Source organism: Colletotrichum gloeosporioides (assembly GCF_011800055.1).
Source record: "Colletotrichum gloeosporioides strain Lc1 chromosome Unknown consensus_48, whole genome shotgun sequence".
NCBI lineage: Eukaryota > Fungi > Ascomycota > Sordariomycetes > Glomerellales > Glomerellaceae > Colletotrichum > Colletotrichum gloeosporioides.
The window spans coordinates 288,735-303,001 of record NW_025544693.1 but is presented as its reverse complement, the minus strand read 5'-3'; the positions used below and the strand labels follow the sequence as shown (position 1 = coordinate 303,001).

The 14,267-nt window shown below is 54.6% G+C and overlaps 3 protein-coding genes across 3 annotated transcripts; 2 read left to right on the top strand and 1 right to left on the bottom strand.

The window, feature by feature from the left end:
- Window positions 1-488: 488 nt before the first annotated feature.
- On the bottom strand, window positions 489-2,877 carry GCG54_00004098 (Pre-mRNA-processing factor 39; the record flags this gene model as incomplete). The annotated part of the gene is made up of 6 exons (XM_045404153.1): window positions 489-660; window positions 714-2,020; window positions 2,190-2,265; window positions 2,317-2,420; window positions 2,510-2,725; window positions 2,806-2,877. The coding sequence occupies 6 exons, from the start codon at window positions 2,875-2,877 to the stop codon at window positions 489-491; spliced, it is 1,947 nt and encodes a 648-aa protein (XP_045263988.1).
- A 3,053-nt stretch (window positions 2,878-5,930) lies between these two features.
- On the top strand, window positions 5,931-10,104 carry GCG54_00004097 (Inositol-1 4 5-trisphosphate 5-phosphatase 1; the record flags this gene model as incomplete). Its single annotated transcript, XM_045404152.1, has 6 exons — window positions 5,931-6,565; window positions 6,615-7,904; window positions 7,953-8,488; window positions 8,542-8,651; window positions 8,700-8,809; window positions 8,859-10,104. 6 exons carry the CDS (start codon window positions 5,931-5,933, stop codon window positions 10,102-10,104), a joined length of 3,927 nt encoding a protein of 1,308 aa, XP_045263987.1.
- Window positions 10,105-12,975: 2,871 nt separating this feature from the next.
- On the top strand, window positions 12,976-13,665 carry GCG54_00004096 (uncharacterized protein; the record flags this gene model as incomplete). Its single annotated transcript, XM_045404151.1, has 1 exon — window positions 12,976-13,665. The coding sequence occupies one exon, from the start codon at window positions 12,976-12,978 to the stop codon at window positions 13,663-13,665; it is 690 nt and encodes a 229-aa protein (XP_045263986.1).
- Window positions 13,666-14,267: the final 602 nt, after the last annotated feature.

Below are 14,267 nucleotides of genomic sequence, written 5' to 3'. Positions count from 1 at the left end.
CTGCTCCCGTGGGGATATTATCGGGGACCTCGGTGCCTCCCGGTCTTCAATCGGCGGTGCTACCCGTACCTTAACCGTCCCATCGGGCTGCGGGCAATACATAACTCGGCGACTGGTCGCATTGAGAAATCCCCGCCATCACTTTACGTCAAGGTCTTCATCATCAAAAGGTTTGTTTAACGGTTATTGCGCAATTAATATTCGTGAGGCAACATGCCGCACAAATCATGAGAGCCGGTATCATGCGACCTGCGATCCTTTTGGGCCCTAAGCAAACAGCCTCCGCCATGTCGTCGCCCCCCTGTAGGCGCGGTCTCTCTATCTGGAGCACCTCGTACACGCTGCATACAGTACAACTTCCCGAGGCCAGCCACCCGCGTTCAATCCGTCGTCAAATCGAGTCATATAGTACAAGAAAGTCGAGAAATGCCTCCAGGACGTGCCAAATCCGGTAACTCCCGAAAGTGTTCAGAAAATAAAGACGTCGTTTAGTTGAATGGTGCCGTTCCCTGGCCCTCGGCATCTGGTTCGTTGGGCAGTTCGTAGTACTTGAGGTATCTGGCCTCCGCACGGTGTCTCGTCGCGTCATCCAGTTCGCCTCCCCCGACGCCGTTTTCCTTGCCGGACTTGGCCTTGGCGAGGACAGAGATGGATCCAGGACTGTGACATATTAGCTTACATCCTCACCGATGTATGGATCATAGAACCCTTACCCGTAGATCTCCCGGTCAATGGCCAAGAATTGCTTCATGGCATCCTTACCGCCTCGCTGTTGAAGGTAGGACAGGTAGACGTGGTACAAGTCCTTCTTTGTTGAGGCCGACAGGCGGCTCTTGCTCCGAAGTTCATCAAAGATCTGCTTGACGCGCTCGGCATGCTGGTCCTCAACCTCGGTGCTGGTGGCCTGCTGGAGCTCAAACTCCAGCCACTTGTCCCAGAAGACGCGGCTGTCGGCATACCATTGCACGTTCTTCAGGAACACGTTACGCGCCTCTTCAGTGGAACCCTTGACCTTCCAAAGGAAAGACGCCCATTCAGTCACCAGCGCAGCCTTGGTGAAGATGTCAACCTGTGGAGAGTCGATTTGTGCCTTGAACACCTCAATGGCAGCGTCCAGTCCGCTCTGGCGACGCTGGAGATGAGCCCACGATGTGATGGCCTCGATGCAGTCAGGCAGGCCCATGAGGATCGCGGCATGAATGTCCCTCGCAATGTCAATACGACCGCAGCTTTCCTCAAAGTAGGCCCACTGAAGCCTGATGCCTGGACGGCTGATGGGCACGAACAGAGTGGCGGCGCGCTGGTAGATGATTCTAACTTCTTCATCCTTGTCCTCCTGTGCCGACATCCATCTGGCGTAACGGAACCAGAACTCATCGTAGAATGCGCAGGTAACTAAGCATCGCTCATAGAGGAAGACTGTGCGCGTGAAGTCACCCTCAGACTCCTCAAAGTCGAGGTACTTGCGCCAGTTGACGAGTTGCGGATTCTCGAGCTCCGTGACGTGGAAATAGGGGCGCTTGACCTCGGATTCGTACGTCCACCGCTTGTTGGTTTCGTTCTGAGTCTGGGTGAAGTATTCGTAGTACATTGCGTCGATCTTGGTGCGGATGTCACGCTCCACCTCGAGTTCTGTTCGCTGCACGCCTGCATACTGGGCAGCCTCTGCCTCTACCTCGGCCTTAAACCTGTCGAGTGTTTCGGCAGGAACCAGTTCGGTAACGGGACGGCTGTGAGAAAGCTGGCGAAAACGCTCAAAGTACCGGGCGTACTGGTGCATCGGGATGTGGATGACGCGGGAAAGGATTGCAAAGATCTTGTCCTGCGCCTCCTGTCGTTCTTCGTACTCAATGTACTTATCCCAAAATGGGTGGGCGAGGAAGTCCAGGCCAACACAGGTAGCGCCACGTTCGAACAACCTGAAGAACGGGGTCAGTAAACGGCCAACAAAAGAGGGGGAGGGAGTGATCAAAGCAATGGGGAAGGCGGGATATACAGGAAGGGGTATCAGAAAAATCAACTAGCGAGTCCAAGTCCAAAGCATTCCAAGGAGAGCGGTATGGTGGAGATGCGACGTGAAGCGTGAAGCGGAGAACGGATGAGGTCATCGTCAAGTGGAAATGAACAGAGCCTGGTAAAGTAGTGTGAGAGGGCATCCCAACAATGGGGCTGCTGTTGGCATTTCTCACCGTCGGATACTTGGAGAGGCGGTGGGCATGGCCAGTGTATCGCTCGTTCGAGGTCTTGAGCGGCCGATGAGGCGTGCTGTGGTGATGGTGATGTTAAGGGGAAGGAAAGCCGACCATCTATACTTACTCTCTGACGAGGTGTGGGACATGAGTGGTCTCCATTTTGAAGGAGCAGTAGTCGGTCCACAAGTCGACAGAATTGGTGATGCTAGCACATCCTCGCTCGTAGACCTGGAAGAACGCGGCGTGTTAGCGACAGCTCGGGAGCCAAGGGAGGAATGTTTTGCGACGGGATGCGCCGCCATGCGACAATCACGTACCATCTCGGCCGACTCGGGTCCTGCAATGTTGAACTCGAGATCGGCGTACTTCTTCCAGTAGCCAAAGAGCAGGGGAAATTTGAGAAGGAATCGGTCGTAGGCATCGCGCAGAGTCCCCAGGGCCTGGGGGCTGGAGTTGCGGTTCAGGCCGCCCTCCAAACCCTCGCAGGCGCGTACAAGCTTCTCCCAGTGCTCGAAGTTATCGGGATCGGTGTCCTGCAAGCGCAACAAATGTTAGCAAATGGCCCATTGGTCGAAACGGCAGGTGCGACGCTGGCGATGTCGCAGTCACGTACCACCTCAGCTTGAAGCTTCTTGATCTCGGCATTCTCCTCATCGGAGCTACCGAAGTGGTCGAAGTCAGACATGATGGGCCTGGCTGGAATAACGAGTGGCGGGGGTTGCGATGGAATTGGCCGAATAGGAAAAAACCAGAGTCGATGGCGATGCGCAATACCGCCGAGGGCTGCAGCAGAAGGGAAAGGCGGTTTGCAGATGACAGAATGAAGGCACCTGCTGTGTCGAGGCTGTAGCCGTGTGAAGCGTGGATGGCCGGGGCGAGCTTCAAGGTCGCGAAGAGGAAGGGGGGCTGGATTTTTTTTATGAACGGGCGCCGCACTTTCAATACGGGCTGCATGCAAAATGGGGCTGGAGCAGCATGTTGCTGGGCAAAGATACCTGGAGCCCATGTACCCTGACAGGTGAACCCTGGCAAGCAGTGCTTTATCAGTGACGCGCGCCGACCAAAAAAGATCGGCCGAAGGTTGGTTGGCGACATCAGGTGGTCGGCACTCCACCAAACCAAGGCAGTCGGTACATCATCCGCTAGTATTCTGTCTAACCTTGGAACCTGAGGTTTGGGAACGCAACCCATCTCCCAAGTTAGCTACCTCAGGAACTCTGTTGCCTTGCTAAGAATGTCGGGTAGCTTTTTTACGTGCAGCTGGGCCTGTTCTGTCCCAAAGTACGACACTCTGCAGCAGCTGCAGCATCAAAAAGTACCAGTGAAATGCCGTCCCCGTCCCTGCAGCAGCCGCCGTCGCATTATCCGACGATGCCAACCCAACAGACTAAGGTGCCGAAAGTACCTGGCAGTGGTTCAGTGCTTGCTTTCCACGCATCAGTTGCCCATGGGAGGTCGCTGTTGAGTGGATCAGCCAGCCATCCATCCCATCCACCCTTTACTGCCACCAGCCCCGGCCTTTCCCACGGAGCCTGCCTGAGATTCCCTGCATAACTTCATCGGATTCTGGCGAACAGCCCGACTGACGGACGCTGTCCACTGTGGAGCCCTTCCCAAGTCCAGTGTTCGCTCCGCCCGTGGGCTGTCGTCTGTTCGCCAAGGCCCCGTCGCCCACCACAACCAAGGTCCCGTCGTCTGCCTGAATTTTTTTTCGTTGGCGCACTTCGTCGCGTATTAGGTAAGCAGACGGGCTCTGCGTGGATCCTATTTGACGTCTGATACTCACGAAAAACCTTTCACTCTTTCTTTTCCTCTTCTACATATCAAAAAGGCTTATGATGATCTCCCAAAAATACATGATAGGAAGAGAATGACTGCTCACCCAAGGTGGCGGCGTGATCTCAACTCACTTAATCTGAAGCCTGGCATGCGTAAAGCATTGATAATTCGCCTCTTCCCGTTGCATGGGATTCCCCAAGGCCTGGTCGTTGTCACCTCCGCGTCTCATCTTCATGTTTCCCCCTTTTCCCGCTGTACCCCCACACACTCTATCTATCGCAAGACTCGAAGTTGACGTTTATGCCCATGGTCAATTCCGGAGCACTCCTAAAGTGTTGTTGCGCGACACCCCCCTTTTTAGCTTGCGCGACTCGGTTTCCTATTGTCTGTCAAGGAGTGACATTTTCTGTCACAGAGGCTCCGAGTATCCGAGTCTCGGGGACTTTGCAACGATTTTGGATCTCCGCGTGCAATAGCACGAAACAGATGCTTTGATGGCTCTGGTCCTATGGATAGCTACTTTTGTTGCTTTTGACTACACTTGGCATCGGAATATGTTGATGTTGAAGGTTAAATGATTTGGTGATCAACGAGGCCGCACCGTGTAAACCACGCGGAACTCGAGACCGATGCCGTTGCAGAATTATGCCTGGAGAAGTACTGCCAAGCAGATCGTACGATGATGAGACTTTCTCATGTTCGTGAGATGCCTCTGTCACGACCATGTACAATGATTGTGCACCTGATTAGAAGAGGAAGACAGGCGTAGGGGGCGAGGTTGCCCAAACGCCTTGCATACCGGCGACAGTCCCTCGACCTCCCTGACATAGAGATTAGCTTCGAAGGAAGCTACCTAAGAATGGTGAGTACAGGACTCTGTGCTCTCATGATCTCTATGTCAACTCAAGGCCAAATCATCTCGGAGGAGTCCCAGTAGCCGTCTTGGCCATCGTATTAAGCTACAGCAAGTTGACCGACCTCGCTTCCATGCCGTTATCATGTCCTTCGAAAATCGCGCCGTAACCTCCATATTCTCTCTCTCTCATTTTCCATATCCTGCCCTGAAAGACTTCAAATGAGGCGGCTAAGGCTTGGGTAAAAGTCCAACCATGAGAGCAGCAATAGGAGGAAAGAAAGCGTCAGGGGGGCAAACTATGATCCGCCGAGGTATGCCGAATCCCGACTCGTACAAGCTCCTTTCGAGAAGTTCGCAAGTTGCCTTGTGGACAGTGAATCCAAATATTAGCTCTTCTTGAATACATCCTTTGTAGAGTCTTCTTGGGTGTTCGTCGCATGTCTGGTCTTGGCCTGTCTACCAAAGTAACTTCAGGCACGGTGAGGTGACAGTTTCCGTCCTGGTCCCTAACCCTCGTTTCAGCAAGTCGGAATATTTGCAGTTTAACCTCACCGAATAGACGGCTCGCTTCGTATGGCCGCAGTCTGGCGACCCATTCATATGCTGGGTTCCAGCTGGAAGCATCCTACGGGAGAGGGTCCGCCAGGGCGAGATGGTGGGTACGTACCTAGTGAGGTGCGGAATGTCGACATGTGCAATTTGGACAGCTTCCTCCTTCGGTGGTCTGTGAGGCTGAAACGAGCTGCCTCCCAGGCGGAGCTCAGGCGCTAAAGGTAGTGGTCCAGCTCTAAACACCTTGTACCTCCGGTGGGACGGACGTCATCCTTGGGCTCCGCATAGGCAACCCAAATCCCGCTACAGTCAGCCACGGCATCCGTAGTTGAACATTTGGCGACCTCAATCCCACTGTGCCGCGGCCACCGCGCATCTCTTGCTCAACGACGCCTCGTTGCGACCTGCGTCTTCTCCCAGTCGTCTCCAAGACCATTCTCGGCTCGGCCATTGACGACGGCACCCTTCGATGAACGCAGGCCAGCTATTCGATTCAAGCATGATCTGCGACACAAACGCATCACCGAACACCTCACCCCTACATCGCAACCATGGATTACGCCAGCTCCGGCTCGTGGCCTTCTCAGGTGCCGGCGCCCGAGAAGTCTAGCAAGCTCTACATTCGCGACTACCCCCATCGCTCAATTGCGATCGTTTCGTCCTCTCACGCACTCATCTTCCGTTACAACTTTAACAGCACCGGCGCGGCCGCGAACGGCTCCCTCACTTCCCTCGCATCCACCCGCTCGCGACCCAACGGAGGCGACGGCGCCGCAGCGAAATGCATGGTCGAGTTCACTCAGATCACAAAGAAAACACTAGCCGATTACCGTTCCCTGACGCCGCGACCGATCTACGGAACATTGGGCCTGATATCCGTGGAAGGAGATGTGTTCCTCTCCGTCGTAACACATGCCACAAGAGTTGCCACCCTTAGGCCGGGAGAGACCGTGGAGCGGATTGCAAGCGTTGCCTTCTTTTGTCTCAACAACAGCGAGTGGGATGATGTGGTTTCTCTGGACCCTCTGGACTCCGAGATGTCGGATGTCAACTCGGTCTATGGTCAAAACCTGAGAGGACGCGAGGTAACCCTCGAGCACCCTTGTACAGATCTGCGCAAGCTTTTGGGGAATGGAACATTCTACTACAGCACCGACTTCGATTTGACAAACAGACTACAGGACAGGTAAGAAGGACATTCCCGCAGTGCGCTTACAGGCAGCTGACAGTCTCAGAACGGTGAACTCATCTGTATTTGATATCGACAACTTTGACGACTCATTTTTGTGGAATTCGTTCATGATTAGTCCGCTGGTTCAGTTCAGGTCTCGGCTGTTGCCCCAGGAGCGCGACGCACTTGACCATTCGCGGTTTCTGACATCAGCTATCCGTGGCTTCTGCCGTACGATGGCAATCCCACAAACAAGTGCTCCTCTGAGAACAAGGTCAACCGGGCTGCCATCGTACTTGACAGTCATTTCGCGTCTGTCAAGTCGGAGGGCCGGAACTCGATTCAACTCTCGAGGCATTGACGACGATGGCAATGTTGCTAATTTCGTTGAGACGGAAACCATGTACTGGAGTCCAGGAGGCACCTTGTTCTCCTATGCCCAAGTCAGAGGCTCTGTACCGCTCTTCTGGGAACAGACCGCCGAGCTTATTCCCGGTAAACAGAACATCACCGTCATTAGGTCTCCCGAGGGAGCTCAGCCGGCGTTCAACAAGCATTTCGATGAGCTGGAGCGAGCCTACGGCGCTGTTCATGTCGTCAACCTCCTTAGCGAGGGCAAGCCCGGTGAGGCGCAACTCAGCCAGCTGTATCACCTCGCGGTACAGCACTGCCCATTGAGCCAGGTCGGAGAGGACGAGTCTCAGGATCACGCACTACTAAGAGAAACCCACTACGACTTTCATGCCGAGACGAAGGGCCCCGGAGGGTACGAGGCCGCCCGTCAGATCCGCAGATACATTGAAAACTCTACGGATGGGTTTGCGTACTACTTGGCCGAAGAGTCGGATGACGCTGGCCCGGACGCAGATGCACAGGGTGCCGCGCGGATGGTGGTTGTTCTTCAACAAGAAGGCGTCTTCCGTACCAACTGCCTCGATTGCTTGGACAGAACGAATCTGATTCAGACTCTCATTTCCCAGATGGCCACAGAAGCATTTTTGGGCCACAAGGGGGAGTATGCTACGCAAGACTTCTGGATGAGACACTCAACCCTGTGGGCAGACAACGGAGATGCCTTGTCCAAGATTTACGCCGGAACTGGTGCTCTAAAATCATCTTTTACCCGCAATGGAAAGATGTCGCTGGCTGGTGCTGTTGCAGATATGCGCAAGTCTGTGCAGCGACTTTACCACAACAACTTTACCGATTCGGCAAGGCAAACGACGATTGATCGACTGCTTGGACGCCTTGTCAACCAAGCGCCAGTTCTCCTGTTCGACCCAATTAGCGATTACGTCTCTGGTGAACTTACCAAGCGTAGTGCTGAGTACTCCTCTGTGCAGGACATTACAATGTGAGTCCGCTTTTTCTTACGATAAGTTATAGTTGCTTATAACTGTAGGTTGGTCGGCACTTTCAATCTCAACGGCCGCACCGAGGGTGTGGATTCCGACTTAGCTCAGTGGCTCTCCCCCGACGAGCTTGGAGATGTGCAGCCTGAAATCGTTGCCGTCGGTTTCCAAGAAATTGTTGAGCTGAGCCCACAGCAAATCATGAACAGCGACCCTTCGCGGAAGCAGCTCTGGGAAAGCGCAGTGAGAAGGTGTCTCAATCAGCGTGCTCAGGCACTCGGAGGAGAGAGATACGTCCTCCTTCGAAGTGGGCAGCTTGTTGGAGCCGCGTTGTGTATTTTCGTCAAGGCATCTACGTTGGCGAAGATCAAGAACGTGGAAGGAAGCGTAAAGAAGACTGGCCTGTCAGGAATGGCAGGCAACAAGGGAGCCGTAGCCATTCGGTTTGACTTTGCAAATACCCAAATTTGCTTCGTGACAGCCCATCTGGCCGCAGGCTTCTCGAACTACGATGAGAGGAACAGAGACTATGCGACAATTCATCACGGCCTGCGTTTCCAGCGAAACCGCGGAATTGATGACCATGGTGCGTATCAACTTTAATGTACGAATGCTGGGCTTTGGCTAACCAAGACACAGACGCTGTCGTGTGGTTGGGAGACTTCAACTATCGAATTGGCCTAACCTCGGAAGCTGTTCGTACGCTGATTAAGAAGCACGATTTGGATTTGCTTTACGAGAACGACCAAGTGCGTAGCCTCTCCTCGTCAGGCTCCCCAGTGCTGATTTGTGTTTAGTTAAACCTGCAAATGATCGCGGGTCTGGCGTTCCCGTACTACTCTGAGGCTAGGATCAACTTTCTGCCCACTTACAAGTTCGATCTCGGAACCGATGAATACGATACTTCGTGAGTACCTAAGCTTGTCATACGCCAGCTCGCGACTGATTTCCTCTAGTGAGAAGCAGAGAATACCGGCTTGGACCGATCGCATTTTGCGCAAGGGCTCCAATCTCCGTCAACTTGCCTACAATTCAGCACCACTCAAGTTTTCAGACCACCGGCCAGTGTATGCAATTTTCCAATGCAACGTAAGCATCGTGGACGAAACTCTTCGCGACAGGATTAGCCATGACCTCTATCAACGACGAAAAGCCGAAGTTGGCGACTCAACGGCAAACCTGGACTCAGAAGAGACCGACGATGAGGACCTGATTGGCTACGAGGCCATCGAGCCCGGACTGCCTCCAGCCAGTTCTGATCGTCAAAAGTGGTGGTTGGAGAACAAGCAGCAAGCAAGAGCCGATATCAAGCAGCCCAGAGCTCCCGACGGGCACACGACGATTCTGAATCCCAATAGGCCACCAAATCCCTTCACACCAACGACAGAGCCTGACTGGGTCAACGTTCCGCGGTCGAGGCTATCATCTTTTTCGAGTGTGTCGACATCGCCGTATGAACACGTCTACGCACCAAGCGACCTCTCATCGTCCGCAACGAGTACGACGGCTAGGAGGCTGCCTCCACCTTTCGACCCGTCAGCTATGCCAGCTAAGATAGGCAGACTGAACATCAAAGACGAGAAGTCATCGCAACGAGGCGAGACACCACCCCCGCCTCCGCCGCCTAGGAGGCAGACCGGAGGCATGGCCGCAACTCAAGCAGCCCCATTGACGATGAATCAAGCGCCTCTGATACCCTCCAACAAGTCGCAGACAGTACCACCCGCTGTTCCACGGCCCTCTTCAGCCGTGTCCCAATCCTCGACACAGTCCAAAAGTAAGCCGGCGCCACCCGTCGCGAAGAAACCAGCACATTTGGCCACGGCGCCTGCATTGGTAAACGACGGGAACGGCTATCGTGATGACGACCCATCAGACAGGCCGCCGCTGCCAGTACGAGCCTCTACGGGGCTGTCAACCACGAGTTCGGGCGTTGGCGGCGGCGTCGTGAGGAAGCCAGTAGGTGCACCGGCCAAGCCCCCGCCTAAAAGGGCGGAAACATTGAACATGCCAGGAAGGCAGTCTCCAGCGGGGGCGATTGCACTTCCGGGCATGAGACCTAGCGAAGCACGACAAAAGCCCTTGATTCCAGCCAAAATCCAGAGGAAACCAGCACCAGTAGACTTGTTAGACTCCCTGGGCGAAGATAATCATAGCGACATAGGAAGCTGGGAGACGCTTGTCCCCAGTACACAGAAGTAGTGTGATAAGATTTGAGTTTTCGGGACAAGAAGAAGTCGAGAGCGCTGACGGGCGTCGTTTGAACAAATAGACAAGACTACTTTGGGTCAAGTCGGCTGGTAGGGAAAAGAAAAACAAAAAGGATTCGGCGGATTGCTGTTGCTGTAGCACCAGTAGACATGATTGAACGCCTTGAAAGAATATAAAAACGCGCGTCAGACAGGCGCATTGCTGAGACGATTCTTCAACTGCCGTGCCCCGGGAATTGACTGGCGTCTTCTGGCAGCCATTGTTCTCAGATCTTGGATGATACTCACAAAGTGCTCTGAGGAGGTGCTCTGGAAGCGGCGCCGCGGCGTGGGATGAGCCGGGGACCCAACCCAATTGGGTTCCCTGTCTCTGCCACCAGCACACACACAAAACGTCATTCCAGCAAGTCTTTACTTCACCATCTTTTGCAGCAGCAGCAGGAACAGCAGCCCTCATTGAGCTGATGGATGGACCCTTGAATTCGGTTTCCAAGTCGAGATCCGCATACTTGCCCAAATCTCAGCCCTCCCCGTCCGCCGCCTGTCTCTCCACCGCTACTGGTATCATCAGCGACCATCACATCACCACACCGCTTCCAATCATCTCCACGAGCCACCTGCCCGCCCCTTTTTCAACAAGCAGCCCTTGACATCTGACAGCGGCATTAGCCCGAAGCTGGAGTCGCGAGGCCCAGGTCATGCCCACGCCCCCGTCCCCAACCACACCTGGAAAAGAGACGCCACAACGTACAAGGGGTGGAGTGACACCAACAGGGTGACCCCGAGTCGTTGCACGCGCCGCACCGCACCGCCGCACCATCCACCAGCTCTCTCACGCTGCCTCTCCCTCCAGTCTCCAGCGTGCTGCGTGAACTTCGATTTGGCTCCATCTTGTCTTCCGGTTGCGGCAGACCAGCGCAGTCCAGGGGTTCCACAAACCTCACCAAAAAACCCACCCAGGAGTCAACCGGGATAGGGACGTGAACACCTGCCGATCGCGGGGCCAGCGCGATCCCCAAACCAGCAACGTCCAAGCAGCAAGCGCATAGCGGGACGTTCTCATCCTTCCTTTCACCACGACTTGAGACTCGCCAGAATCTTTCTTCGCTTGCAAGCGGCGCGAGAGCCGGTCTGCTTCACCAGCACATAGTGTCAACCGGCTCGCCTTCCACCCGTCCCATCTTTTTTCTTCCAAACCACGCCTTATCAACCTAAAAGGAAACCAGCACCACACCTAATTCTGAAAAGGGCCTATGCCGTTCCCTCTTCTGCTCCTACGGCCTGACCTATCTGCTTAATCACCTGCCGATCTATCCACCTCCACTACCACCCTCAATCCGAGCTTGGCGGGAAAATATCTGCAGGGTTTGTTGCCTTCACTCCAGGGCCGAACGACAGACGAGACGGACAGGTTCGGTTCGAAACGAAACGACGCCTACGACGACAACGACGACGACACAACACACTTGCTATTGCCAAGCCACCCCACCACTCCAGCCTAGCCAGCCAGCCTTTAATCGTTTTTATTTCTCTCGCGACGCCTCTCGTCGACCTTGTTGACTTGTTTTGTTTTTCCTTGCGAGACCTGCATCGAACTACACCACACCAGCCATCATCACCCAACGCCATAGCTTGAACGGATCACCGCCCTTTGGGCTACCAACTGCTACCCCCCCTTGCCTGGGAACTACCGCGCCTGCCACCCAGTCACAAGCCCCGTTGACTGCGACGCTTTCTTCTTCCTTCCATTCTAGCGGGCGTTTCCAGACCTTTTTCTTGACACGATATTTCGGCTCACTCATGCACACTTGACGGGCAGGATACATTGCATGCACTCATCCTCCTGCTTCTTGCTGTTGCTGCTGCTGTATCTCATTTCTGTTTCATACGCCCGTAGGTGTCTCGCTAGGATCCGTTCTCCCACCCATCGCAAGAGAATCTGCACCTACTAGCAAGACCGGATGACAAGAACTCGAGCCTTGACTCGTCCCCTCCACACAAAAAAAACCACACGCACACATACAGTCCATTCATCTTCTGACAATACCGTTTACCAACCTCAAGTTCTTTCTTCTCTTTCCCTAAACTCGTCACCCATCCATCCGTCCCCCCTCAATCTTCCCGGACCAACATACCACACCCTCAAGTCTTGGCTCTCGTCCTTGTTCTGTTAGCTACAGCTGCCGTTGCTGCCACTACTGCCGCGCTGCTCGCCCCTCCGAAGGGTCACTAGAATCCGGGGTTGGCGCCGACTAAATACTCTTGGAGGACTACCGAAGCACATGAGAAAGGAGATATCAAGCTAAAGGCAAAGCTGCCCGAGTTCAAAGGCGCGGCAACCACTCATCCAGAAACCTGGTCCCGTGCCCCAACCAAAACTTCAAGCCCATCTTGATTCTAATAACCTACACACCCCCCTTTCGACATCTTCACCCGCATCACTTCCTTCCTCTCTTTCTCTCTTCCTTCCGCACACTATACGAAATAGCCTTTGGGGACAAATAGTATCCAACCGCCGCAACGTGGGAACGGACAGACGAACGTTGTCGACACACACGGTTCAGACGACTACACCTAGTTTTGAAGCAAACCTTCGCGAGCACCAACCTCTCCTCGGTCTTGGAAGCAGAAGAAAGGCCCTCTCGTCCAATATACCAACACCGAACAGAACAAGGCCAGCCACGCACCACTCTCACGGTCTCACTATCCAAGAGCACGTCCTACGTTACCCGTCGCCGTCTTCTGGAAACTCAAGACGGCCCAAGAGAAATAACCACCGCACGTCGTTTATACACGAGCCACAACCCCGTTGTCGACTCACACACCACCACCCCGTATCTTTCTCACCAAACCAACGGCCACCATGTCTCTCAACGACCCGTCCATCTCGAAGCAGATGCGCATCCAGATCTGGCGCGAGGAGGTCGCAGCCTCAGCGTCCCTCTGCACCTGCCCGCCAACCTCCCCAGCCGCATCCCAATCCTCGACAAACATCTCCCTCTCCGCCTCGTCCTCCTCATCCTCCGCCGGCGGCGGCCTGGGCGATGCCTTCTCCTTCCCGCGCGGCGACATCCTCCCCTCCCAGCCGACCTACTGCCCGACATGCTCCCGCCTCGGCGCCCCCTCAGCAATGGGCCTCGAGCCCTCCTCCGCCTACCTCGACGAGATCCAGCACTCGGGCGGCCTGCTCGGAAGCGGCACCTTCGGTGACCGCCGCGGCAGCCTCATGCTCTTCCGCACCAAGCACGGCAACCACGCCATCTTCCGCGGCATGCGCAACTTCGTCCGCCGCATCAGCGGGAGCAGCAGCGGCGGCGGCGGCAAGACCGGGCCCCTCCCGCCACGGGCTGCCGACGAGGCCACGAGCATGTACCGCCGCGCGACCGTCGCTCACCTGGCCGGTGCCAACAAGGCCGCCGCCGCCATCGCGGAAGCGGAGGCCGAAGCTGAAGCCGCCGCCATGGACGACCTCGAGTCCGGGGACGTGATTGGTGAGAAGCAAGCAAGGCTTCGTCGTGCCCAGAGGTTGCTTGTGAGGTCACATCGCAACTAATGAGCTGATGCTGCCGTCGTATACAGCACACATGATACAAATTATATTAATGGGCGGGGGAAGGCTTGTAACTACGCAATCCAGTGTTAAAGTTGACGAAACACAATAGGGCGGTGTCTGGCGTTTTGTATTGTTATACTGGTAATTGGTATAGAAACAGACCAGCTTGGGAAATACCATTTTGTTTATCCTTCTGCATCCTTATGTAATTCCATCGTCCCGCGAATGTGAGTGCCCACAAGAAGGCACGGAGTTGTGTGTACCATATCACCGCCTTTGTCAATCAAGCATGTCAGCAATCCTTTGATCACATGTCAAGCCACGTACGCACACAAAATTCACACGTACATCTCACCACAGAACACAACAGTTGATGAACATTTGTGATTTTCTTTTTTGTCTTTGTAGACTGAATAGACAGGGGCATTGGGGGGGTAAACACTTTCTCACTCCCGAGAAAACGCAACAACGTAAGGACCACTATGAGGAAAACCGAAAAGAGAACACAAGACAGCCGTAAACCATCCAGCACATGGGGTTAAAGCAGGATTCGCGCTGATGAACAAAAGGAGAATGGCCCTGGGTGTGGGGTTTGAAGAAGA